General features: G+C 40.3%; 1 protein-coding gene and 1 long non-coding RNA gene across 3 annotated transcripts in view; both read right to left on the bottom strand.

The window, feature by feature from the left end:
- Klp10A (kinesin-like protein 10A) overlaps nt 1-25241 on the bottom strand; it is a 101755-nt gene that overhangs the window by 18880 nt on the left and 57634 nt on the right. Inside the window, exons 5-13 of the mRNA XM_069505759.1 lie at nt 8846-9012; nt 7618-7734; nt 7009-7182; nt 6475-6654; nt 5565-5710; nt 4412-4523; nt 2897-3031; nt 1826-1981; nt 671-824 (exon numbers count right to left, since the gene is read on the bottom strand). Coding sequence (XP_069361860.1) covers nt 671-824; nt 1826-1981; nt 2897-3031; nt 4412-4523; nt 5565-5710; nt 6475-6654; nt 7009-7182; nt 7618-7734; nt 8846-9012 — 1341 coding nt within the window. The remainder of the gene's footprint in view (nt 1-670; nt 825-1825; nt 1982-2896; nt 3032-4411; nt 4524-5564; nt 5711-6474; nt 6655-7008; nt 7183-7617; nt 7735-8845; nt 9013-25241) is intronic.
- On the bottom strand, nt 16927-24605 carry LOC138403836 (uncharacterized). Of its 2 annotated transcripts, none has more exons than XR_011237994.1 (3): nt 24377-24605; nt 17678-18883; nt 16927-17588 (listed from the first exon to the last, which is right to left on the bottom strand). It is a non-coding gene; the product is annotated as an uncharacterized lncRNA (long non-coding RNA). The 2 variants fall into 2 exon arrangements; XR_011237995.1 differs by lacking the exon at nt 24377-24605 and having other exon boundaries at nt 17678-17814; nt 18764-19019.

The raw sequence follows: 25241 nt of genomic DNA on the forward strand, positions 1-25241 counted from the left end.
ACAGGGCGACAGTGCCAGGGTGTGGGTGCAGGGTAACGGTGTCAGGGTGTGGTGTGCGCGCAGGGTAACAATGTCAGGGTGTGGTGTGGGTGCAGGGTAACAATGTCAGGGTGTAGTGTGCGCGCAGGGTAACAATGTCAGGGTGTGGTGTGGGTGCAGGGTAACAATGTCAGGGTGTGGCGTGGGTGCAGGGTAACAATGTCAGGGTGTGGTGTGGGTGCAGGGTAACAATGTCAGGGTGTGGTGTGGGTGCAGGGTAACAATGTCAGGGTGTGGTGTGGGTGCAGGGTAACAATGTCAGGGTGTGGTGCGCGCGAAGGGTAACAATGTCAGGGTGTGGTATGGGTGCAGGGTAACAATGTCAGGGTGTGGTGTGGGTGCAGGGTAACAATGTCAGGGTGTGGTGTGGGTGCAGGGTAACAATGTCAGGGTGTGGTGTGGGTGCAGGGTAACAATGTCAGGGTGTGGTGTGGGTGCAGGGTAACAATGTCAGGGTGTGGTGTGGGTGCAGGGTAACAATGTCAGGGTGTGGTGCGCGCGCAGGGTAACAATGTCAGGGTGTGGTGGGGGTGCAGGGTGACGGTGCCAGGGTGTGTTGTGGGTGCAGGGTAACAATGTCGGGGTGTGGTGTGGGTGCAGGGTAAGTGGCAGGGCGTGTGTGTGTACTCACGCGTCTGGCGGTTGGCGGAGGAGGTGTCGGCGCCGCGCTCGTTGCCCGCGAGGTCGATGAGGGAGAACTTGCCGTGCACGCGATGCATGCCGGGCGACCGAACCACTATTTGGAACACGGCATGCGACCGCGATGAGTTCGAATTCGCGGACGTCTGCAAATAGATCACATGCAAATCATTTATTTTCGTTCAAATTAATGCACAATCAGGGCAGATTATATAATCTGCAAACTTCAAATCCCTATTTTACTTCCTCAGGGGTTGAATCTTCAAAAATCTTTTCTTAGCGGATGTCTACATTATAATAGCTATATTCATGCCAAATTTCAGCCCGATCCGTCCAGTAGTTTGAGCTGTGTGTTGATAGATCAGTCTACTTTTTATCATGGGAAATCAAAGAGTTCTCATCAGTTAGTATAATTATATATAAAAGATCAATTGCTATATTCTAAGTATTCTAAGTATTCTAAGCTCATGTCAAGAAAAAAAGGAAAGAACTTGATATAAAGTATAAACAGATGTATTGGCTACTTGGTAGATATTCCTCGCTGTCAATACACAACAAGATTCTTTTGTACAGACAAGTCCTGACGCCCATTTGGACTTATGGCATACAGCTGTGGGGCTGTACCAAAAAAAGTAACATCCAAATCATCCAACGGTTCCAAAACAAAGTACTCAGGAATATTGTAAATGCACCCTGGTACATCAGAAATGATGATATTCATAGGGACCTTCAAATTGAATACGTCCATAAAGTTATCACCAAATCTGCCAAAGCCCACGACTATAGGCTTCACCACCACGTTAACGTTGAAGCAATCCAGCTGCTTGACGTAACGGAGACAGTGAGAAGACTAAAAAGGACCAAACCTTTTGAGTTAGTGTATAGTGATTAGTGATAGTGTACATAGTGTAAGTGCTGAAAGAACACGTGAACAAAGTGTCATATCTCAAATCAAGAAAGACTAAGATGCGTCAGTGGACAATTTCTTAGTATATAAGATAATTTATAAGTTTAGGTTAAAATAAAATTACTTATTAGTCATACATTAGGCTAGATCGTAATATAATTGAGTAGCTAATTGGCACTCAACAATAAGGAAAAAAAAAAAAAAAAAAAAAAATCTAAGTATTACAATAGTAGCACTGACCTGTCCAGAGGTTCGGGCCGCGTTGCCGTGCTGTATAAGCTTGAGCACCTCGTCCACATTGTCTACCACCTTCTCCGTCAGCCCCACTATCTGCACCTGCTGCTTGCCGTCCTCCAACACTCGCAGCTTCGCCTTGTCCGCTAGTAGATCGAAAACCTGCAGTCAAACAATCCGGTCAAAGAATTACTATTTAATATAATTTCATAAAAACCAACTGTCACTGAAAATCAACATCTGCCCCCCAATTGTGTAAGAATAACCATTTCATGGTTATCGCAATCGTCAAGAAATTCTGCCCTTTGATTGGTTGATTCGCTGTTTACATTTTTTCACAGCCAATCAAATGGCAGAATTCTTGACGATTGCGATAGCCATGAAATGGTTATTCTTACACAATTCAGGGGCTGGTACCTCAGATATTTGCCATAGACGTTTGTGTCGGAGGGGCCGACGTCTCAACACCAGCTGAGTGGGCTACTGTTCGAGGTGTTGTACAGGACGATATTGCCTACACCATATTGTACATGATACCTCGAATGAACATTATTCTATTCATATTTTCTCTTCCAGCCATGTTGGTAATTATTAATCGTGTTTCGTACTTTTGATATTTTTATAATTCTAGCACAAAACAGCCCCCCCCTTTTTCCAAATTATTAGTATGTACGGGAGCGGTGTGCAGGCTCGACCGTACGAAAGAGAGATCTCCCACCGAGCGGTTGGTTGTGCTCGGTAGCGCCGGCTGGGCCGACGGTTGTGTCTTGAAACTTCTATATATAGTACAGATTGCAGTAAACTCCGTTAGTGTGAGTACTGTCGGCGGTACATTTGTTCGGGACTACGTCATGAAATGTTATCGATCAAATAGCGCCATCTAGTTGCAGTCGTGATAACCGCCACAAGTATATTGAATCATTACAATCGGTCGGCATTAAACAATGTGGCCGCTTGCTAAAACCGCGTTTTAAAATAGCGCGCGAGCAGTTAAATTTTACGCATTATAGTTTTCATTATTACCTAAAAATCACTATTAATTATAAATAATACTATTGGACAAAACAGTAAGAATACCTTTCCGGAGTATATCTCGAAGAAGGAAGCGGACACGATGAGGTTGAGCGGCTTGTACTTGGGCGACTTGAGGTACATGAACACGTCCCGCGCGGCCATCGCGTAGATGCCCTTCTTGCAGTCTTGCATCTTGCCCTGCGACAGAGGACAACCAGAGTTAACTAGACTGAAGGAACTCTCGGTTTGAGCGTGAATCGACGATAAATAAACAAATAAATAAATAAAAATATTTTTTATTCAATTAATCTTTTACAAGTTCTTTTGAATCTTCAAATGCGTCTACCACTGGTTCAGAATGCATTTCTTACCAAGAAGAGAACCAGCAAGAAACTCGGCTTATTTACTCTTTTCAAATATTTGATATACAATATTACTCCAGACCTGGTTCACCTTCACCTCCTTCACCTTTCTACTATCGTACCGCAAGGCATCGCCAAGGTCTGCACCCATACGTACCCTTTCCTATACCCAACCAAATTTCTGTTAGGTTGCTTAGGTTTCAACTCCCTGGAGGTCAGACGCATTTGCGACCAACTCAAAATTATGTGTCAAATTTTGCGAGGAGATGTTAATGCTCCAGAACTTCATGACCAACTGTGTCGCATACGTGTCCCTGAATCCAACAGTAATCTTCGTCCACGAAAAAATAAACTTTTCGTGGTCCCACATCATCGCACTGTTGCTAGATCTATGTCACCTATACCCCGTTCATTAGCATCATTCAACGCGCTTTTGGACAATTATTAATGCTCAATGGGACCCATTTAATCTAATATCTATCTATAATACTGGTTCGGGAGTTACTGAAGTACGCTGAGAGCATTGCATGAATATGTCATTCAATGTTCTCAGAGTACATATTCAAAATTCTTTGATCTTTTATCGTTTTGTATTTTATGTCTTTTTTCTTGTACCTTTATTTGTATTTAAATTTATTATTAATCATCTAGTTAGTGTAAGTGGCACTGCCGTTCTAATTAGATATAAAATAAATAAAAAAATAAAAAATAAAAATAAAAAATACGTAGTCGAAACTCCACGGATACGTACGAAGCGATTTGCCTCCTCGCTTCTAATTCGAACCGCTGAGATTTGGAACACCCTTCCAGCATCAGTTTTTCCATCCAAATTTTAATATGGGTACCTTCAAGGCAAGAGTGAATAGGCATCTTCTAGGCAAGCGCGCTCCACCATGGGCAGCATCATCACTTGCCACCCAAGTCACTGCAGCCAAGCGCTAGTCTATAAATCTATATATATAAAAGGAAAAGGTGACTGACTAACTGACTGATCAACGCACAGCTCAAACTACAGGACGGATCGGGCTGAAATTCGGCATGCAGATAGCTATTATGACGTAGGCATCCGCTAAGAAAGGATTTTTGAAAATTCAACTCCTAAGGGGGTGAAATAGGGGTTTGAAATTTTGTAGTCCACGCGGACGAAGTCGCGAGCATAAGCTAGTTTAAACTAAAAAAAGACCGCTATCACCACTATCTATCATGGAGCACAAACCTGGAAATCCCCGCCCATGGTGTGAGTCTTGCCCGAGCCGGTCTGCCCATATGCGAAGCACGTGGCCATGCCGCCCTCGAAGATGGTCTGCACCAGGGGCTTGGCCGTGTATCTATCCACAACCATGCATTAGTTAAATGTCTATTTTAGCGTTTAAACTACTGTGAGTGATTTCCATTATAAATACTATCTGTCCCGGCTTACTCACGTGTGTAGTCGACGTTAGCCCGACTAGTTTCGAACCCATCCGGGGTCCTTTTTCAAGGGAGTCCGTCCGCGCACGCGCCGCGGTTTTGACTGTCAAAAAACGGTGGGTTCGAAACTAGTCGGTCTAACGTCGACTACACACGTGAGTAAGCCGGGACAGATAGTATTTATAATAGTTAAATGTCTGTTGCGACACTAGCGCTGGGTACGTATAACGCGTAAAACTTAACTCCATGTTGGCGCATCACGCCGGGATTGGAGTTGTGTTTTAACTTAAAGACTTGAATCACATTATACTTGCTTTAATTTAGGGTTAATTACAAAATTGAATGCATTTACATATGCCTTTTAAAGTCATAACATCATTGTACCTAAATCTTTTGTACTAGCCAGTTGTTAACGTTTATGCTATGTGTCCTTTAGTTATAAATCCTTTTGTATGTAAATACTTGTGTATGTGTAAATGTTGTTGGTTAGTCAAATAAATAATAAATAAAAAATATGCTTTACATTAAATTCTTCCGACAAAACCAAAACGTCAAGTGCACGTCACAGAGCGATGACTTTTTCTACACCATAATTTCGCCACAGAGTCAGTGACTATAGATGGTTTATTGTGCGCGCACACTCCTCACGCCCCATTTCAACTTTTTGTGTCAAATTCCATGACAAAAGTACGAATTCAGTCCTTATTTTCAGGGTCGGTACCCCTACCTTTTATAAATGCGAAAGTGTGTTTGTATCGTTCCACGCGCTCATGTACTGTGTACGAATGTAGCACTCACACTAATGCAGATGACGAACGCGGGGTGCGGTGCGGCGCTGGTGTGCTCTGCTACCACGCGTCGCGCGCCCCACCGATGCCTTAAAAATGCTCTTGCGACGCGTCTTGCGGTTAACTTCAAGAACGAATATTTAATTGGCGCGGATTATAAACTTTACTCACTTGTAAACTACTTCATTGGTGCAGGAGTCGTCGAAGGCGTAGTCGAATCGGAACTTCTGGTTTTCGAGGTATTTTGTAAGGTCTACTTTGTTTTTGGGTTCGTGGACTATCATCTGGTCTTTCGTTGGTACACTAATTACGTCCACCTGCAACACACAATGGAACACATCAAAACAAGACACAGAAATTCACACAGAATACGAAAATTCATCGTCTGCGGCGTATACGATTAAGTTCGTTAAAATTGAAAGAATTTTCTAATTTAACCTACATGCTATACCCGGCAAACAACTTGAACACTAAGCTGCATAGTAAGGGAACGGTGGCGAATCCAAAAAGCAAGGGTCAACTTATCAACCAATGGGCGCACCCGCGCCGACTCATCAACCAATCGCGTGCGTGGCTGCCATTCGCCAACCAGCCACGTCAATGTTCGTTAACAAAAAACGTACAACAAATCTCTTTCTTGATGAGCTAATCTGATCTAATGGTCTTCCACGGGTTCGTTGCCGATGAGGGGCCTGAAGTCTATGGTGTTCTGGTGTTCCTGTCATATGGACACGCAGCAATATACAAGACAGTACAGACCTCTTTCTTCGACATCTCTTTCTTGTTGAGCGGCCTCTTCCTAACGCACACGGTGATCTGATGGTCTTCCACGGGTTCGTTGCCGATGAGGGACCCGAAGTCTATGGTGTTCTGGTGTTCCTGTCATATGGACACGCAGCAATATACAACACAGTACAGACCTCTTTCTTCGACATCTCTTTCTTGTTGAGCGGCCTCTTCCTCACGCACACGGTGATCTGATGGTCTTCCACGGGTTCGTTGCCGATGAGGGGCCTAAAGTCTATGGTGTTCTGGTTTTCCTGTCTTGTGGACACGCAGCAATATACAACACGGTACAGACCTCTTTCTTCGACATCTCTTTCTTGTTGAGCGGCCTCTTCCTCACGCACACGGTGATCTGATGGTCTTCCACGGGTTCGTTGCCGATGAGGGGCCTGAAGTCTATGGTGTTCTGGTATTCCCTGATCATGGCCAGGAATTCCCAGTTCGGGTTGCCTGGGTCCATGTTCATTAGGGCCTCCTGGAAGATTAAAAGTGAAAATTGTTGAAGTTTTACTAAAACCTAAATTTTACGAATTCTGTTTAAATAATATAAATAAATTTGCCAAAAAGATATGGCGTACATTTTTGGGAAACAAACTGAATAGATATAGAAATTATTCTCATTACTCGTGTTCAAATATGAAGCAACAGTAGCATAGTCTTTATCTCTTTGAGCGAACTCAAAGCCGAAACTTGCCTCTGTCTCCACGAACTCTTTCTCGTGGTTCTTCTTCAGTCGTTCCATATCCTTTAATACGTTAGATCTCCTTACCGTACTCTCATCAAAACCTTGAACTGACACTATATTTTATTTTATAACATAACAGCGTACCTTTTCCTCCTTCAGCTCGGCTTGTCTCTGTCTCCGCTTCTCCCGGTTCTCCTTTAGTCGCTCAACCTCCTTCACGACATTGGATCTCCGCACGGCACCAGAGGCCAACGCGTGCGGTACCGACACTGCACTCGCTACGGCCGCCGGCCTCGCTGACGCTACTGGCTGGTTGAACTGAACAAAAAAAATAACCTTAAGATAAATTAATTGTAATAAAAATGCAAGCATAAATTATGACCAAAAAATTTTCTAGATGTTATAGGCTTTCGGTAATGAGTCATACCAATAAGGTGCAACACACCGAAAATTTAGGAAACCGCCTGAAGATTTTTCTCATGAATGGTGTACTGATAAAATCAAGATTAAGAAAGGATGGACAAGACATACAGGATTATGCTGAGCTAGAAACTTGTAGCACACATTTCAAGCATGATGCTTTTATTTTCAGAATGTTTCTGAATTATATGCTGAAGCGATAAATGCTGGAGATGTATGCCAGCTATAATGATGTGCGATAAAGGCACATGCTATTGATGGTATGTATAACGTGTGGCAGAGTTTATTAGGTTAGTAGGGAAGGGTACCAGGAAAGGATAAAAGGAAAGGAACCTCTTTGATGTTTTGCATTCGCCTCTGTCCGTATTGTTGCTGCGCCCCTTGTGTGACGGAGGCAGCGCTAGGGGTGCTCCCCGAGCGGGACCGGCCGCCGCCAGATGTGGGAGTTTGCTAAGAGGAATTAAACAGGAGGGTTTAGGAGATGTAAACTTAGATCGAATTTTGAAAATTTATTTTTTACTGCACTTCCATCAGAAAACAAAAAGAACTTCTACATATTGTCGTCCAACGCCGTTTCCTAAATTAACAAAAGTCGTAAGCTTGTTTTGTTGATGTAGGTTGGTATCGGCAATGTTCTCTTAAATATGCAAGAGCACAATATTAGTGTGTGCATAAACACAGGTGTTCGACACAAACGGAGAGATATCAAAGGTGCAGGACCAAAGACTTGCGAGCTCTCCGACGTATGAGGATGTGTTACGGATATTCACATCCACATCCGCATTAATTCAGACATTTGCATCCGCATCTGGGCATTATTCTAGACCAGAAATTGACCTGGAATTCGCATGTCGATAGTGTACTCAAAAAGGCCAAATCGGCTTTAGGAATAGGTTTTCCGGAAACAAGATGGGGACTTAAACCAAAAGTGACCTTCTGGCTCTATACTGCCATCGTGAGGCCGATGATATCGTACGCTCCCGTGGTTTGGTGTAGCAAAACGACGCAGGTTACAACCCATAATAAACTTTGCAGCATCCAGAGAACTGCCTGCCTGCTTATCACTGGAGCTATGAGCACCTCACCAGAGGCAGCCCTAGAGGCAAGACTCAACTTACCAATATTATATGTTAAAATATTGGCATCCGCAATAACCCTGGTACCAACGTGGCAATTTTTTTACTAAATTTCATTGAGATTGGCACCGATTCTAAGCACAACCTAATTTTAGAGTATTCGCACCCCCTTCCCACCATTGTAATATGAAAAAGGACAGAAGCAGTTTGACATTTCTAAATTTATATTTTAGATGGTAAAACCCGTGATTTTAGCACGCACTCGCGAACGTACTGTTTAAATTTGTATTGTGCACTAAAATTTAGAGTCTTTAAATGTGAAAGTCATGTTCCGTTCCTTTTTTAGCATTAGTAAAAAGAAAAGGATGCAGACACTCCAAATTTAGTTTAGAGAGAGACTAGAGAATCGGGGCCATTGATTGGTCAATTTTAAAATGGGAACCAAACTACAATTGTATGGGGAGAGCTGCAAGTGTGAGCGTCACCTGTTGCGTCATGCGCGAGTTGGGCGCGGGCTGCGGCTGCGGCTGCGGCGCGGGCGGCACGTTCTCGACGCCGCGCCGCCCCGTCGTGTCGCCGCCGTGCCCGTTGGTGTACGCCGTGCCCACGTTGGATGCCCGCGCCTGGTTGTTGCGGGTGACGCGCGTCGGCGCTGCAATGTCAACACCACCTTTATTTTTCACTGATAAGAACTATATTTGTGGATAAGAACTACAATGAGGCTAATTCCGTTGTACACAATCTCTAAACTAAACTATAATGACACGGCTAAATCTATTGCTATCCCTTGCATAATATTGCTTGCGGAAAAGGATAGCACTAGATTTGGACCTGTTAATTTAGTTTAGAGATTATGTACAAGAGAATCGGCCACAGTTCTTCCAATATTATAAGTCGCATCGGCAAAAGTGTAACCTAACGTTGACTAAAACCGAATGTAGGTAAAGGAAATACAGACCTTATTGCTTGACGTTAAGATTTTAAACACAAGAACAACAGAGACTGGTTCTAATAGTTGCCGCGTACAAAACATAGGGCGAATGCAAATGACCAATAGTGAACAGACGCACGCTTTGAAGGGCCGAGATATTTTCGCACCATTCAAAAATACGATTTCAGCGCAGGTACATCGGTGTATATTATAAAAGTGGTAGTAATGTACTTATTAAGATCAACAAGCTTATTTTACCGCGCCACGAAATGGGAAACATTTGGCAAATACTGCGCTGCGGTAGCAGGCTTATGCGGTTACAAGAGTTACATTTCAGGGTTAGACCTGCGGGGTGATTCTCTAACTCAGTGTTAGACACTACTCAGTGTCTAACACTGAGTTAGAGAATCACCGAATAACCTAGCAGACCCAAGAAAGGCTGTTATCCCTCAAAATATTTTCGTTAGTATAAGGTACTTAATTTAAAATGTGAAAATGCTGAAGCCTGAAAAACATTTGAACTGTGATATTTTACAACATCAATAAAAACCAATATTTTTAATCTATCTTCTGTTTACAATTTTTAAATCACAACGACAAAACGATAACGTGACTAACCTAAGATAATATCAGCTTAGGGAATCAGGTCTAAGATTATGACTAAATAGCCGGGTAGCTTAGACTTAGTAATATGCAAAATAATTCGATCAGCAAAATAACTGTGCAAAAAAATCTAAAGAACCGTGCAAAAAGACCCGCTGCGCGATTGCGGTAGAATGATAACTACAATGTCACGATCGCAATCACCTCTCTTTGGTTGACGCTCGCTCACTATTGGCTACTATGCGTTGTTGCAACAAGAATAGCACAAATTCAGCCAATCAGAACAATTGAGATTGTAATAATGATTGATGCAAGTTTTACGAAATCGCCCTAAGGGTAGCGTCTTACATGACTTCGAATTTTGCTCCACATCTACTGGCGTTTCGTCAGACAGGACATATTTCTTAAACGCATCTATAGCGGCAATGGACTTCACGCAAAGAAAAGGAACACATCTAGGCAAAATCTTTCTCAGTCTTTATGTTTGTTCAAAAGTTGACACCACGGATCAGACTAAGGCCCAACCAAAACAGAGAAACTTAAGGGCATGCAAAATAATTTGATGAGAAGAAACTGTGCAAAAAAGCGCTAAATAATGTGCGATAGGACCCGATAACGTCTTACGTGGCTTCGGCATTTGTTCCTCTTCCATCGGCGCTTCGTGAGGCGGGACATATTTCTCGAACGCTTCCAAAGCGGCAGTGCACTCTGCGGAATCGGCCACGCGTCGCCGGCAACGCAACCACGAGCAACACATTTGGCAAAATCAGTCTCTTGTTTGTTCAAATAGTTGGCCAACCTCTTTGGCAAAAGCGATAGCTCATTGTCATTCTCAAATAAGAAAACTTAATAGTCTCAGTCTTTATTTGGTCTAGATTTTTATCAATTGACAATGTGCTTTAACTGACGAATAGTTCGGAATGGCTGTAAGGCGCGTTGCGTCGGCGCAAGGCAATCCTGCGCCGGGCGGCCTTATTAGGATCTCTTTCCGTACTCAAGGCAATGAACCGTGACGCACGGACCACGGTCGTGCGACAAACTGCATATATACGAGTATATATGTGGAACAATGCCCAAAAACGAACTGTACTACTATAATGTATGTGCCCTTGGGAAAACAAGGTATAAAAACTAGTTTTTGCTTTTGAAATAACTGTAAGGAACTAAAATGGTATTGCCGAATTGTTGTAGCCAAATTCGGCTTACAAGAGCTTGAGGAAGAATGGACAAAAGTATCTGAATCCACTAATTGTTCGACATGTAATTACTATAAATCATGCAAATTACAAGCCCTTTTGAAATATAAGACAAAAACTAACTAAAAACCAGTCGGAGTCTTAAAGACGGTAACATAAGTAATCGAGCTGTTTAAAAATACGCGCCAAATTGAGAACCTCCTTTTTTACAAATCCGTTTCAACTAAGAAAGGGTTTATTCGAGTTTTAGAATACTGAAACATTTTGCGTGTCATGTATTATGCATGTACAATAAAAATAAATTGACTTCGTGAGCTAGACCAATATACCAACGTTCAAAAACAATTTAAAAAAAAAACAATGCACAAAAGCAACACACAACTGATGTCACCGATGGAATCGAACAATTTGTATCAATTGTGTAAAGATCTTGATGAACGGCCGCTAAAATTGGAGGAATAATGGGCGGCCGTGTACCGAGGCAGCGACATTAGGCCGCCTTTTGTGGAAACGCATGAAAAATGTAGCGACTGACGAGTGACGTCATAGGCGCCGGTCGATAGCCAGCTTTGATGATTGATGGATGTTCTCACGCGGCACTCTCCATCACTCTCACCATACAAACGTAGGTTTACTACGCGACAGGTCGAGATTGCAATCGGGGAGGGAACGCCCCGCACACCCGCACAGCCCCCGCTGTATAACTTGACTATACTGTAGACTATAACTTGACTTGATTTCTACAAACATAATATTATTGTATCTAATGTCTGCAACAGAATAGCTACAACATCTATTGTACGCTACGAACATCAAATCGGACTAATTTAGTACAATACGCGGCCAAAACTGATGAACATCGATCTTTAGAAGGAGATAGCATATTTTATAGAGCACTGTCTCGGTCGTTGAGACCGACAAAACGTCATGTGGGTATGAGTGATAGAGACAATGCTCTACAAACCTGAAATGTCATTCTAAAGGCCGATGTTCATCACTTTCTGCCGCAAACTGTACACCAACAATCAACATTTATAGTTCGTAGTTCGGAAATGCCATATCGGGCTGTTCCCCCTACCGATAATAGTACAATAACCTTGACTTTTGGTGTTTTGGTCCTGCTTTGTCCTTTAACATTGTTATTTTACCCAATTGCCATCGCTTTTCTGGGTATCGATTTTAACAAATAGCTTCAAATGTAGTTAACTTTACTGATACATTGATCTTCCATGATGGTTAATAAATAATAATGTATTGATTTTTACAAATGATTTTAAAATGTAGTTAATTATATCGATCCACTAGCTTATGCTCGCGACTTCGTCCACGTGGACTACACAATTTTCAAACCTCTATTTCACCCCCTTAGGAGTTGAATTTTCAAAAATCCTTTCTTAGCCGATGCCTACGTCATATTAGCTACCTGCATGCCAAATTTAAGCCCGAACCGTCCAGTAGTTTGAGCTGTGCGTTGATAGATCAGTCGGTCACCTTTCATTTTATATATTTAGTTTCACAACAGCTTGACTTTAGATCTTCAGTTATGGTAAATATTGTACAAAGTAAAGCCCTACTTCAGTAAGCGCCTAAACTCTATCCGAATTTATCACACTTGAACCAAACAATTTATATCTGAACATTTTCTATTGTGCCAACCATGGAATCAAATGTAGAACAACTAGAGTCTCTTATGCTACGTCTGCGGCTCTACCACGGTTTCGGAATGCAGACTCTAGCGAGCTGGCAAGAAACTCAGCACTTGCTCTATTCAAATCATAAAAAGTTACAATATTTAACAATAATCATAATCATAATCATTTCTTTATTTTGCTCAGATATGGTATATTTATATACAACTAGACCCTATCTTTGGGGCAACTGAAAGCAAAGATTATTCAAAGATTATATTGTAAGCAGCTTAGTCCCATTTTTGCCAGAAAAATAACTCGAGTATTAAGGTAACTTTTTCATAGTAAAGTCTGAATTTTTATTAGTAAGACTATTATCCCTTAACGTAAACCCCCACAAGTTACCAAACATGAATCAAAAAATTTAGATCAGGTCATTTTCTACTGTATCAAATATGAAACCATATTTCTTGTAAAGTATTTCTTAGCCAATTTACCCTATTTTATTTTTGCCAGCAAAATAACTGCGATATGGATTTTCCATCGCAAAGTTACGTGATAATAAAAAATTCATAGCAAAGTTGATAGGTCTGTGAGGTTAATAAATTACCTCAGCATTGCATAAATAGGCCGACGCGGGCGTTCCCGCCTGCTTGGGTAACGCTAAAGGAAACGGGCAGGCTTTACTAGCGATAATACTTCACGTTCACTTGGACACTTCCAGGTACGTGCCGTATAGAAACCAAAGAGGCATGGGTTTATTAAAAACTCCATACTCCTTCCAGGTAAGCCCGCTTCCATCTTAGACTGCATCGTCACTTACCACCAGGTAAGATTGCAGTCAAGGGCTAACTTGTATATATGAATAAAAGTTTTAGAGTCTTAATAGCTCAACGGTTAGAGAAGTGGACTAAATTCTGAAAGACCGCTGGTTCAAACCCCACCCGTTGAACTGTTGTCGTACCTACTCCTAGCACAAGCTTAACGCTTAATTGGAGGGGAAAGTGGAATATTCGTCATCATTGTTGGTCCCTTACTTTTGAGATTGGCATTCAAAAAAATCTCCTCTATGGTTTCAAGCCCATGATTTTATTATATTCATTAGATAAGTTTATTTATAATAGTATCAATTTTTCACAGAGAATTTTCTTAGGATTAAAAAAAATTGTACCTGAATAAATAAATTATTATTCTTTAAAAAAAAAAGATAAAGTCTGAACGAACTGCTGCTAATTTCCGTTCTGCCTGTCTCTAGTACACACACCGGAAAAAGCCTCAGGGAAAATTCACCTACCGTCGTTATGTCAACACATATCGTGTCGTGGGAAACTGTCAGGTCATTAGCATGCGCCTACGCATCACCACAATCCGCAAGTGTCTTGAATCACACAGATCAATGTACCTACTTATTCCGCGAGAGATTAATAAAAACCGGCCAAGTGCGAGTCAGGCTCGCGCAACGAGGCTTCCGTACTACAGTCGTATTTATTCGCCATTTTGCACGATAATTCGAAAAAAAATGATGCATAAAAATAAATAAAAATCTGTTTTAGAATACACAGATGAAGACTTTACATAATATGATACCCCACTTGATATAGTTATCTTACTTCGAAAATTGAAAATAATAATTTCTAGTATGGTACATGACCACAATTTAATTTTTTTTGTGTGATATAACCACAAATTCACGGTTTCAGATTCCCCTAATGTCTGCTATAAAACTTACCTACCTGCCAAATTTTATGATTCTAGGTCAACGGGAAGTACCCTGTAGGTTTCTTGACAGACAGACAACTCCTATAAGGGTTCCGTTTTTCCTTTTGAGGTACGGAACCCTACAAAAAAATACTGTTTTGCGTATCTTTTGATTGCATGTGGGATGTGGATGTCAGATGGAACTGGGCTAGGTAACGGCAAAATTAAAGTATTACCTATCTAGTTTCCGGGCTTGTGCCTCGAAGAGTATACGTGAAGGCGCCATCTCTACGGACGATCATCCGACGATAATCGAAACGAATCCGACTTACTATTGTCGGACAACCTCAATAGTGTTGCAAACTCATCGTATCACGTATCGTATCTGTGGAGATTGGCCCATAACAGCGATCATGCACTCATCCGATCCGAATCCGTGAAAATACAGGTATAAAAAATATCTACGACATATGTCATAAGCTACCATACAAGGAACGTATTTTCACGGACTCGGATCGGATGAGTGCGTAACCGCCGTAAGAGTTGTATCGAATTTGGTGGCAAGGCGAGACTTTTTTTTTTAAAATCAGATACAAGTTAGCCCTTGACTGCAATCTCACCTGGTGTTAAGTGACGATGCAGTCTAAGATGGAAGCGGGCTAACCTAGAAGGGGTACCTATGGCAGTTTTTAATAAACCCATGCCCCTTTGGCTTCTACACGGCATCGTACCGGAACGCTAAATCGCTTGGCGGCACGGCTTTGCCGGAAGGGTGGTAACTAGCCACGGCCGAAGCCTCCCACCAGACCAGACCAGAAATTTAGAAATTATAAAATTCCAAATCCCTGCCAGGAATCGAACCCGGGACCTCCCACTAATAAGACCACAGCGCTTACCACTGCGCCTTGAATGCACTCATAAAAATCTGATAAAAGTCCATCCAATGACTGATTGCAGATAGCTTTGAAATATCAAAAAAAAAAAAAAAAACACTGCGCCAGGGAAGTCATCAAAATCACTATCGCCGCGATTCTCTTGTCCGTGGTAATGGCGCCAAGCCGTCCGTATCTAGCTCAAGTATTCGCTGAGATTTGACGATCATTATCATCATTATCTCTCCACCCTTCGTTGGCCCACAAGTCACAACTGAGCACGAGTCTCTCTCAGAATGAGACGTTTTTAGGACTACCATACCACGCCAATAGGAATAGCCAAGTGAGGATTTTTTTTTTGTATCTAACTTTTTGAATATTACAATAAAACTTAAAGCTAGCCTTATCTAATTACTATATAAATCATGACCGCGTGGAATGGTGCCAAGAATACTGGCTGCATTTCCGCGCTGGACAGCCAGGCTGATCCGTTGCGCAAAAAATGAGCCAGCCCTTCTGTCACCAGATGAGGCTATTAATCGCGGTGAAATGTCTCGTAAAAAGTGAGGATTGGCAGATTTCACACATCTTTGGGATGGGATTTTTTTTATTAGTCACAAACAATTTCCATACACGAAATACCATAAACCATTTAAATACACTGACAGTACGGTATATACACGGTGAATATTATGAAATATTCTCAGGCATGCAGATTTTCTGAAAATGTCTTCTTTCGCGGTTAAGGTGACGCTGGATGCACGTCCGAACTGCTCGGCCCACGTGGGTAACCTGTATGCTATTTCACCTAACATTGTGATAGAAAGAGATAGACTCAGTGATGAGCAGTGTAGCGAGTGCATGCGCTCACACTAGCGTCCGGATATATTGATGATGGCACACAGATAGTTGGACAGATGTCACCGATGAATTTTTGTAAATATATGATTTATGAAGGAACTACTTATTTCAATTATTATTGTATAAGATTTTATGGAAGAGCGGGGTCGCCTGCCACGAGTACTCGTAGCAATACTAAAACAGTTACTGGGATGGTCCCAATTACTACGCACTATGTGAAATTGTTTTACCTACTGAAATAAATATTTTTTAATTTTTTTTTGAATGATAATGATTACCTACTTATCTTTTGATGAATACTATAAAATCTCACTTACATACATACCTATTAGGTAACTACTGCCTCAGCGTGTATAAACAACTCGTATATATTATAGAAATCCATACTTCTATGAAGTGTCTGTCTGTAATTTCGAAATAACTACCGCAAGCTCATAATATTGTTATTTGAACTGTACCATAACAGCTGAATCAAACGTTTTTAAAAACTGTCTGTCTGTCTGTCTGTTTGAACGGGCTAATCTTCGGAACGGCAGAACCTATTTTGACGGGACTTTTACAGACAAGTAGAGGATTAACAAAGGATACTTTTTTAACCGAGTTTTAAAAAAGGAGTTGTGTTTTTCTACCTATGTACACAGAAATCTCCGAGATTTCTGAACCGATTTGGGTATTTTTTTTAATTGATAAAGAAACTTTGCGACATTGTCCTATATAAAATGTCATTTTATATAGGACACACAGGATTTCAACTCCTCAATCCTGATGCTGCAGGGGACATGACCACCAAAACTTATGGGATTTTGAAACTGTCGGTTATAAATTGATATTGGAGGTAGGTACCTATATCTACCAAGTAAAGACTTTATCATTGAACTCGAAGACCCACTTCTCGACCCTGATGCTGTACCTAAGGAATTGCATTGCTAAATCGTGGTGATCCCACGGAATTTTAAATGAATCATCGCCCACGCCCGTTCGGTACCCTCATTCCGCACATTGTTTTGATTAGTCAGTCCACCAATCACAACAAAGCATTCTCCCCTGTCCCCCGCCAACATTTTACGATTTTGTTTTCATGTAAAACCTTGTATATGCGTACTCTAGGAGTTGAATTCTCTGTGCTGGCGGATTACCTATTAGGAACACATGATTACACATTCGTTTGTCTGTGAAAATAACTTTTGTTGCCTACACTTATCTATTAGTAGCGACTAAAAACTATATATACTATCTACTTGTGTATACAAAAGTCAAAATAAATTCCACTTTGATCTCAAAAATGAAAATTTTATTTTTATAAGTAGGAAGTAGGTACAATTCAATTTTCCTCTAAAAGCCCACTACACACATAAACACAATATGTATCATTTTCTGTTTCAACAGTCACATTAGATGTATCATTCGACGCAGAACTATTGAAGCTCTCCATTTCATTTCTGGAATTAATAAACATACAATCAACATAATTATATTGTGAGTATTATCTATATAGAATGTATGCAAAAAACATAGCATAACAACTTACAAGTATGGTATGGTAGACCTTTCAATATTTAGTACAGAATTGAATGTTGCAGCATCATGTTGGATTTCAGTGGTACGTATATTGGGCACATTCATTTTATTTTCCTTGTTTTCTTCTAAAAGGAATGTCTTGAGTCACTAAAATACAACATAATTCAGCATTGACAAATCTGACAACAAATAGTAAATCTCTATATTATATAAAAATGAATCGCTGAATGTGTTGCTGATCGCAAATCTCGAGAACAGCTGCACCGATTTCGCTAATTATTTTTGATAATATTCCTTGAAGTACGGGGATGGTTCTTATGGAGAGAATTTTTTTTAAAAAGTCCTGAAAAAGAATCGACTGTAGGCGGTGCGAAGTTCGTCGGGGCAGCTAGTAACATAATAATTATATTATCCTAATCCTAATCTAAATATATAAAAGAAAAAGGTGACTGACTGACTGACTGACTGACTGACTGACTGACTGACTGACTGACTGACTGACTGATCTATCAACGCACAGCTCAAAATACTGGACGGATCGTGCTGAAATTTGGCATGCAGATAGCTATTATGACGCAGGCATCCACTAAGAAGGGATTTTTGAAAATTCAACTCTGGAGGGGGTGAAATAGGGGTTCGAAATTTTGTGTAGCCCACGCGGACGAAGTCGCGAGCATAAGCTAGTCTATAATATAAAAATGAATCACTAAATGTCATCGCAAATCTCGAGAACAGCTGAACCGATTTCGCTAATTCTTTTTTTAAATTAGGTATTCCTTGAAGTACGAGGATGGTTCTTACCGAGAGAAAAATTTAAAAAATTTGAATCGACTGTTAGGCCGTAGGCGGAACGAAGTTCGCCAGGGCAGCTAGTGGAATTATAAATGTGAAAGTGTAGATGTTTGGATGTTTGTTACTCAATCACGCAAAAAAGGCTGAACGGATTTGAATGAAATTTAGAATTCTTAACTGGATTAACACATAGGCTACTTTTTATCCCGGAAAATCAAAGAGTTCCCGCGGGATTTTGAAAAATGTGAAATCCACGCGGACGAAGTCGCGGGCATTAGCTAGTATCTAAATAATATCAACTTACAAACACAGTGTCAAATTTTCAGAAGCTGGCTCTAAATGGTACGGTGTGATAGCATCATAATCTAATTCAATTCGATTTTTTGCTTTGTCGTTTCCTTGTCAAAGAAAATCCTGTGATCCACTAAAATAGAAGTATAATATATAAGTATTTATTAAAAATAAATAAATGTCATCATCAAATTCACCATCCTGGAGAACCTTGAAAACGACACTCGCGTCTATTTTTTATAAAAAGTGCTAGCCCGCCATCTTAGATTAAAAAATTAATGTCATTATCAAAACCAGCATCCTGGAAAACCTGAAAACGACACCCATTTCTATTTTTTGTGAAAAGTGCATGTCTGCTATTTTGGATTTGAAAATAAATGTCATTATCAAATTCAGCATCCCGGAAAAGTACATATTCAGTCAAATAAAATTCCCGTCGAGTCACATTGTTACTCACGTCGGGTTTGACTCACGGGAATAACCCCGAAAAAGTAATGGCATTATCATCACAAGATAATATTATGGTTTGGAAAGATTCTGATGAATTTTAATAGATCTCCTCTTTGCAAGCGATTTGCTTTTGCGAGTCTAAACCGTTTCTTTTTCCTCTTCCGCCAATCCATTTTTGTTTCTGTTACATGAAAACTCAAGTATATAATTAAATTGTCTAAGCACACAATATGACCTACATACTTATATTTGTAACTAGATGATACACGCGACTTCGTCCGCGAGGATATAGTGGTTTTTTAATCCCACGAGAACTCTTTCAAAAGCGATCACTATTTCAAATTTCAGCCAAATCCGTCTTGTACTTTTTGCGTGAAAGGGTAACAAACCTATACACACACACGCAGATACAAAATTTCGCCTTTATAATATAAGTGTGATTTGACAACCCTGACTTTCGGAATTCGGATAAGTCCAAATTATATTTTATTACTAGTTGATGCCCGCAACTTCGTCCGCGTGGAATTAGGTTTTTAAAAATCCCGTGGGAACTCTTTGATTTTCCGGGATAAAAAGTAGCCTATGTGTTAATTTAGGGTATACCCTAAATTTAATTATATACCAATACGTGCAATTTACAATTTAAAACCGCGCGATTCCCTACGAGAGATATTTAAGGAAATAGGTATTCTTACAGTAGCTTCCCAATATATTTACAATAATATAATTTTTGTACGACAAAACATTCACAGTTACAAAAAAATCAGTGATCTCCATGATAGGCAAACTAGAAACAAAAATAAGCTAGCTACTCCTGCGCTCTGCCTCTGGAAGGTGCGAAAGTCATTTGTGGGAATGAGTGTAATATTTTATAATAAAATTCCACAAGCAATTTTAGACTTGCCTTTACACAAGTTTAAAAAATGTGTTAAAAGTATGCTCCTAAAAAAAGCATATTATACAGTCGCAGACTATGTAAACGATAAAAAAGCTTGGATTTGACTCGCTCCAGCAATGCACGGGGCTGCAATGGCTTGTATAGTACGGTATAATAACATTGTAAATTGAAAAATTAAAAAGAGCAACCGCCGAGTTTCTTGCTGGTTCTTCTCGGTAGGAACGGCATTCCGAACCAGTGGTAAATTAAACCTGACTATTCATAAGCACTTTTAAAAAGTTTACATGAATAAAAAAACATTCTATTCTATTCTATTCTATTCTATTCTAATTAACACTTTTATCTATCTCCATTCCCAATTTCATCCAAAACCGTTCAGCCGTTTTTGTGTGATTGCGTAACAAACATCCAAACATCCACACACACACATCACTACACCTATTATAAATGTGAAAGTGTGTTTGTTTGTTGGTTCGTTGGTTTGTCCTTCAATCACGTCGCAACAGAGCAACGGATCGAAGTGATTTTTTGCATGGGTATGGTTGACCTGGAGAGTGACATAGGCTACTTTTTATCCCGGAAAATCAAAGAGTTTCCACGGGATTTTTAAAAATCTAATTCCACGCGTACGAAGTCGCGGGCATCACCTCATCATCATCATGATCAACCCATCGCCGGCTCACTACAGAGCAGGGGTCTCCTCTCAGAGTGAGAAGGGTTTTGGCCATAGTCTACCACGCTGGCCATGTGCGGATTGGTAGAATTCACACACCTTTGAGAACATTATGGAGAACTCGGCATGCAGGTTTCCTCACGATGTTTTCCTTTACCGTTAAAGCAAGTGATATTTAATGAATTAAAACGCGTATAACTCCGAAAAGTTAGAGGTGCGTGCCCGGGATCGAACCCCCCGACCTCCGTTTAGAAGGCGGACGTCCTAACCACTAGGCTATCATAGCTTCACCTAGTTTATAATATTAGTAGGATATATGTAAACTACTACCACCAGCTGTCGATACGATGCATTCTAAAATAAATCGACCGACCGACCGACAGACCGACCGGCCAAGTACGAGTCAGACTCGCGCCCCGAGGTTTCCGTACTACAATAGTAAAATGTTTATCTCTAAATCTCTGTTTAGAGATAAGCATTTACAATGTAACTTAATTTATTACTACTATGTAACTAGAATTTCGGTACATATAAAAAAGAATCGCTAAATGTGTTGCTGATCGCAAATCTCGAGAACAGCTGAACCGATTTCGCTAATTCTTTTTTTATAATATTCCTTGAAGTACGAATATGGTTCTTACGGAGAGAAAATTTTTAAAAAATTCCTGAAAAAGAATCGACTGTTAGGCGGTACGAAGCTCGCCGGGGCAGCTAGTGAAAAATAAAAATAAATAAATAGGTAAATAGTATTTTTTGACATTTTGCATGATAAATCAAAAACTATTTAGTATGCACTAGATGATGCCCGCAACTTCGTCCGCGTGGATTTAGGTTTTTTAAAAATCCCGTGGGAACTTTGATTTTCCGGGATCAAAAGTCAAAGTCAAATGATTTGTTCAAAATAGGTAATAAATTACTCTTTTCGATTGTCAGTTGTTGGATTTGTAAAATATAGTGTTGATAGACCTTTTTAACACCACACATGACATATTTTATTCCGGCGCTTCTTCTACTTGAGGTTTTTTGACTTTATTACTCAAGTATAAGAGGCGCTGGGATAACCTAACCAGTTGGTAACTGGTAATGTGTGGTACAGCTTTAAAAAATAAACGTTTTTCCTTTTCTTTCTTTTTCTTTTCTAATAATATGCCATATGACATAATGCTGTGAAAGTAACTAAAATATACTAGTCTCGCCGTTTCTATGTCTGTCAACAGGTGAGATTGCAGTCAAGGGCTAACTTGTATCTGAATAAATAAATAAAAAAGTACTATTTATACGAAGCGTTGCGTACTTTGTTTGTAAGACGGACAGACAGACAGACAACAAACTGATCCTATAAGGGTTCCTTTTTCCTTTTGAGGTACGGAATCCTAATGATCTCTCTTTTTGCACTGCATTTAACCTGAATCCAAGAATTTCCGATCCGAAATAGTCGTAAGCAAGACTGTATCGTCACCTACCACCAGGTGAGATTGCAGTCAAGGGCTAACTTGTATCTGAATCAATATTATTATTATTATTTTATTACTTATAATAAAACTGTAACAGGTGAAATTCTGTACATTGAAGATATTTTGAAATTTTTTTTTCGAGGGCACTCTATAATCGATACTGAACCCAAAACTGGAATTTTTTTCATTTTTGTCTGTCTGTCTGTCTGTCTGTATCACGGCCGCGCATCACGCTGAAACTACTGAATGGATTCCAATGAAAATTGGTACGATTTGACGTCATACTATGAGGAAGAATATAGGATACTTTTTATCCCGAAATTCAGCATGGTTCCCTTAGGAGAGGGGTTGAAAGTTAAAATGTATACTGAGCTGTAATTCATTAACGCGTAGTCCGATTTCATTCATTCTTTTTTGTTAGAAACCATACATGTTAAAACTTCAAGTTCCAACTTCTCAACCATCATCATAATAATGACGGGTAGCTTTTGTACTTTTGGATTTCAATCAGCTGTTTTAGGAATAGTTGATGTTGAATTGATATTAAAGGTACGCTTAGAATAAACTATCTCTGGTTTAGGTACCAAGCAACGACTTCATAATTCAACTCGATATCCCAACTCTTCAACCCTGATGATGCAGGGTATTGCACTCCTAAGCCACTGTTGATTGTGAGATAATATTGTAGATGCCAAACATATATACCATTATTGAACTTTAAGTTCCAACTCTTCAATACTGATGCTGCAGGGTACTGCACTCCTATTCTATGGGTTTTAGGAACTGTTGTTGGTGAATTAATATTGTACCATTTACTATTGTACCAAACCACGACTACATGGTTGAACTCCGTTCACAAAAATTCACGCACTCCATCGAAATCCTATTCTATTCCAAACTTATTCGACAGCGTGACAGGAGTGGAGAAGGCGGATAGGGACGTGTGAGGGGTGCAACGGATCAACGTGATTTTTTCCATCATCATCAGCCTGCGGTCGTCCACTGTTGGACATAGGGTTTCCCTAAAGAGCGCCACCACACCCGGTCCTCAGCCTTCCTCACCTAGCCACTTCCCGCCAGCCTCTGTATATCGTCGGTCCATCGTGCTGGAGGGCGTCCCACACTACGCTTACTTATACCTACGCGGTCTCCACTCAAGAACTTTCCGGCTCCAACGGCCATCACCTCTACGACAGGCATGACCTGCCTTCTTTTATCCCAGAAAATAAAAGAGTTCCCACGGGCTTTTGAAAACCTACATCCACGCGGACGAAGTCGCGGGCGTCAGCTAGTAAATAAATAAAAAAGTACTATTTGTACGAAGCGTTGCGTACTTTATTTGTAAGACGGACAGACAGACAGACAGACAGATAGACGGACAGACAGACAGACGGACAGACGAACAGACGGACAGACGGACGGGCAGACGGACCGATGGACGGACCGACAGACGCATGGACGGACGGACGGACGGACTGACGGACGGACGGACGGACGGACGGACGGACGGACGGACGGACGGACAGACGGACGGACGGACAGACGGACCGACAGACAGACAGACAGAGGGTTCCGTTTTTCCTTCTGAGGTACGGAACCCTAAAAATATAAAGAAATACCACCAGGTAGGTACCTACCTACCTATATTATTATACATATACAGGTACCTTTTTAGGGTTCCGTACTTTATAAGGAAAAAAGGGACCCTTAGGATCACTTCGTTGTCTGTCTGTCTTTCCGTCTCTCCGTCTGTGTCGTATCTGTCACACAAACCTATAGGATACTTCCCGTTGACCCAGAATCATGAAATTTAGTAGGTACGTAGGTCTTAGAGCACAAGTAAAGGAATAAATCCGAAAACCATAGATTTGTGATTACAACTTACAAAAAAAAATTAAAGTGTGTTAATGAAAAAATAATTAGTATTTTCAATTTTCAATGTATAATAAGTATACCAAGTGGGGTATTATATGAAAGGGCTTTACTTGTGTATTCTAAAACACATTTTTATATATTTTTATGCATAGTAGTTTTTGATTTATGGAGCAAAATGTCAAAAAAATACCTGAGTACGGAACCCTTGGTGCGCGAGCAACTCCTTGCCGGTTTTTTAAAATTAGATAAAATAAATAACTAAACAAAGTCACTTACCTATTGTACTAGGACCACACGAGTAGATATCCCTACTAGGACCTCAACAACAAAGTCAGGTCAATAAACCAATGAATAAAATTGGTGTCCAAATTTCAAATTCCAGAGGTCAATGTACAAAATGCAATAAGTATTTGAAGGACTTATTGACTCTGCTCTGCTCAATCTTCTACACATTTGCATAGCCACTGAATTAATAAACGAATAAAAATTAATTTTATAAAATCATTACGACTTTTGTTTTTGAAAACATAACAACAGCTGTTGTCGTCATAGAAACCACAATATTACACGCGCAGCCGCGCGCCGCTGGGCTGGCCCTTCCCTCCGCCACCCGCGCGGTGTCTAATGTTTTGGGGTGAGAAGCATGATGATTTTAGCCGAAATCTAGCGCTTGAAAAGGGTTGAACAGTAGTTTGGGAAAAGTATTTTTGAGAAAAAACTACTGAATTTAGGTTTGCAAAGTAAAGTTATTTCAACTAATGAATAAATAAACTACGTGTAATGATAAATTGTTTTAGAATTTTCATATCCCTAATCTTATTTATTTACGCCCAAAGTTGTCATAGATTTAGTGTTAAAATAGGAATCTTTTGAGGCTCGTAACTTTTAAATCAATATTTTTTTCAATGTTTTAGATATCATTGAACCTAGATAATGACGAGATAAATCGATATAATTCTTAGTTTTGTGCGTACAATATCGAATATTGTTGTATTTTCCCTCCTACGTTTGTATGAAGAAAGCACCGAACTGAGCTGCCTTAAAGATGCTTATTTGAATTTGATTGTGAATTTTTCGAAATCGCATTCTTAGTAGTTTTATTCGAAAGAATCTGGCGATCCACAGCATTACCTGTTATCAA

Source organism: Maniola hyperantus, chromosome 2, assembly GCF_902806685.2.
Source record: "Maniola hyperantus chromosome 2, iAphHyp1.2, whole genome shotgun sequence".
Taxonomy (NCBI): Eukaryota; Metazoa; Arthropoda; class Insecta; order Lepidoptera; family Nymphalidae; genus Maniola; species Maniola hyperantus.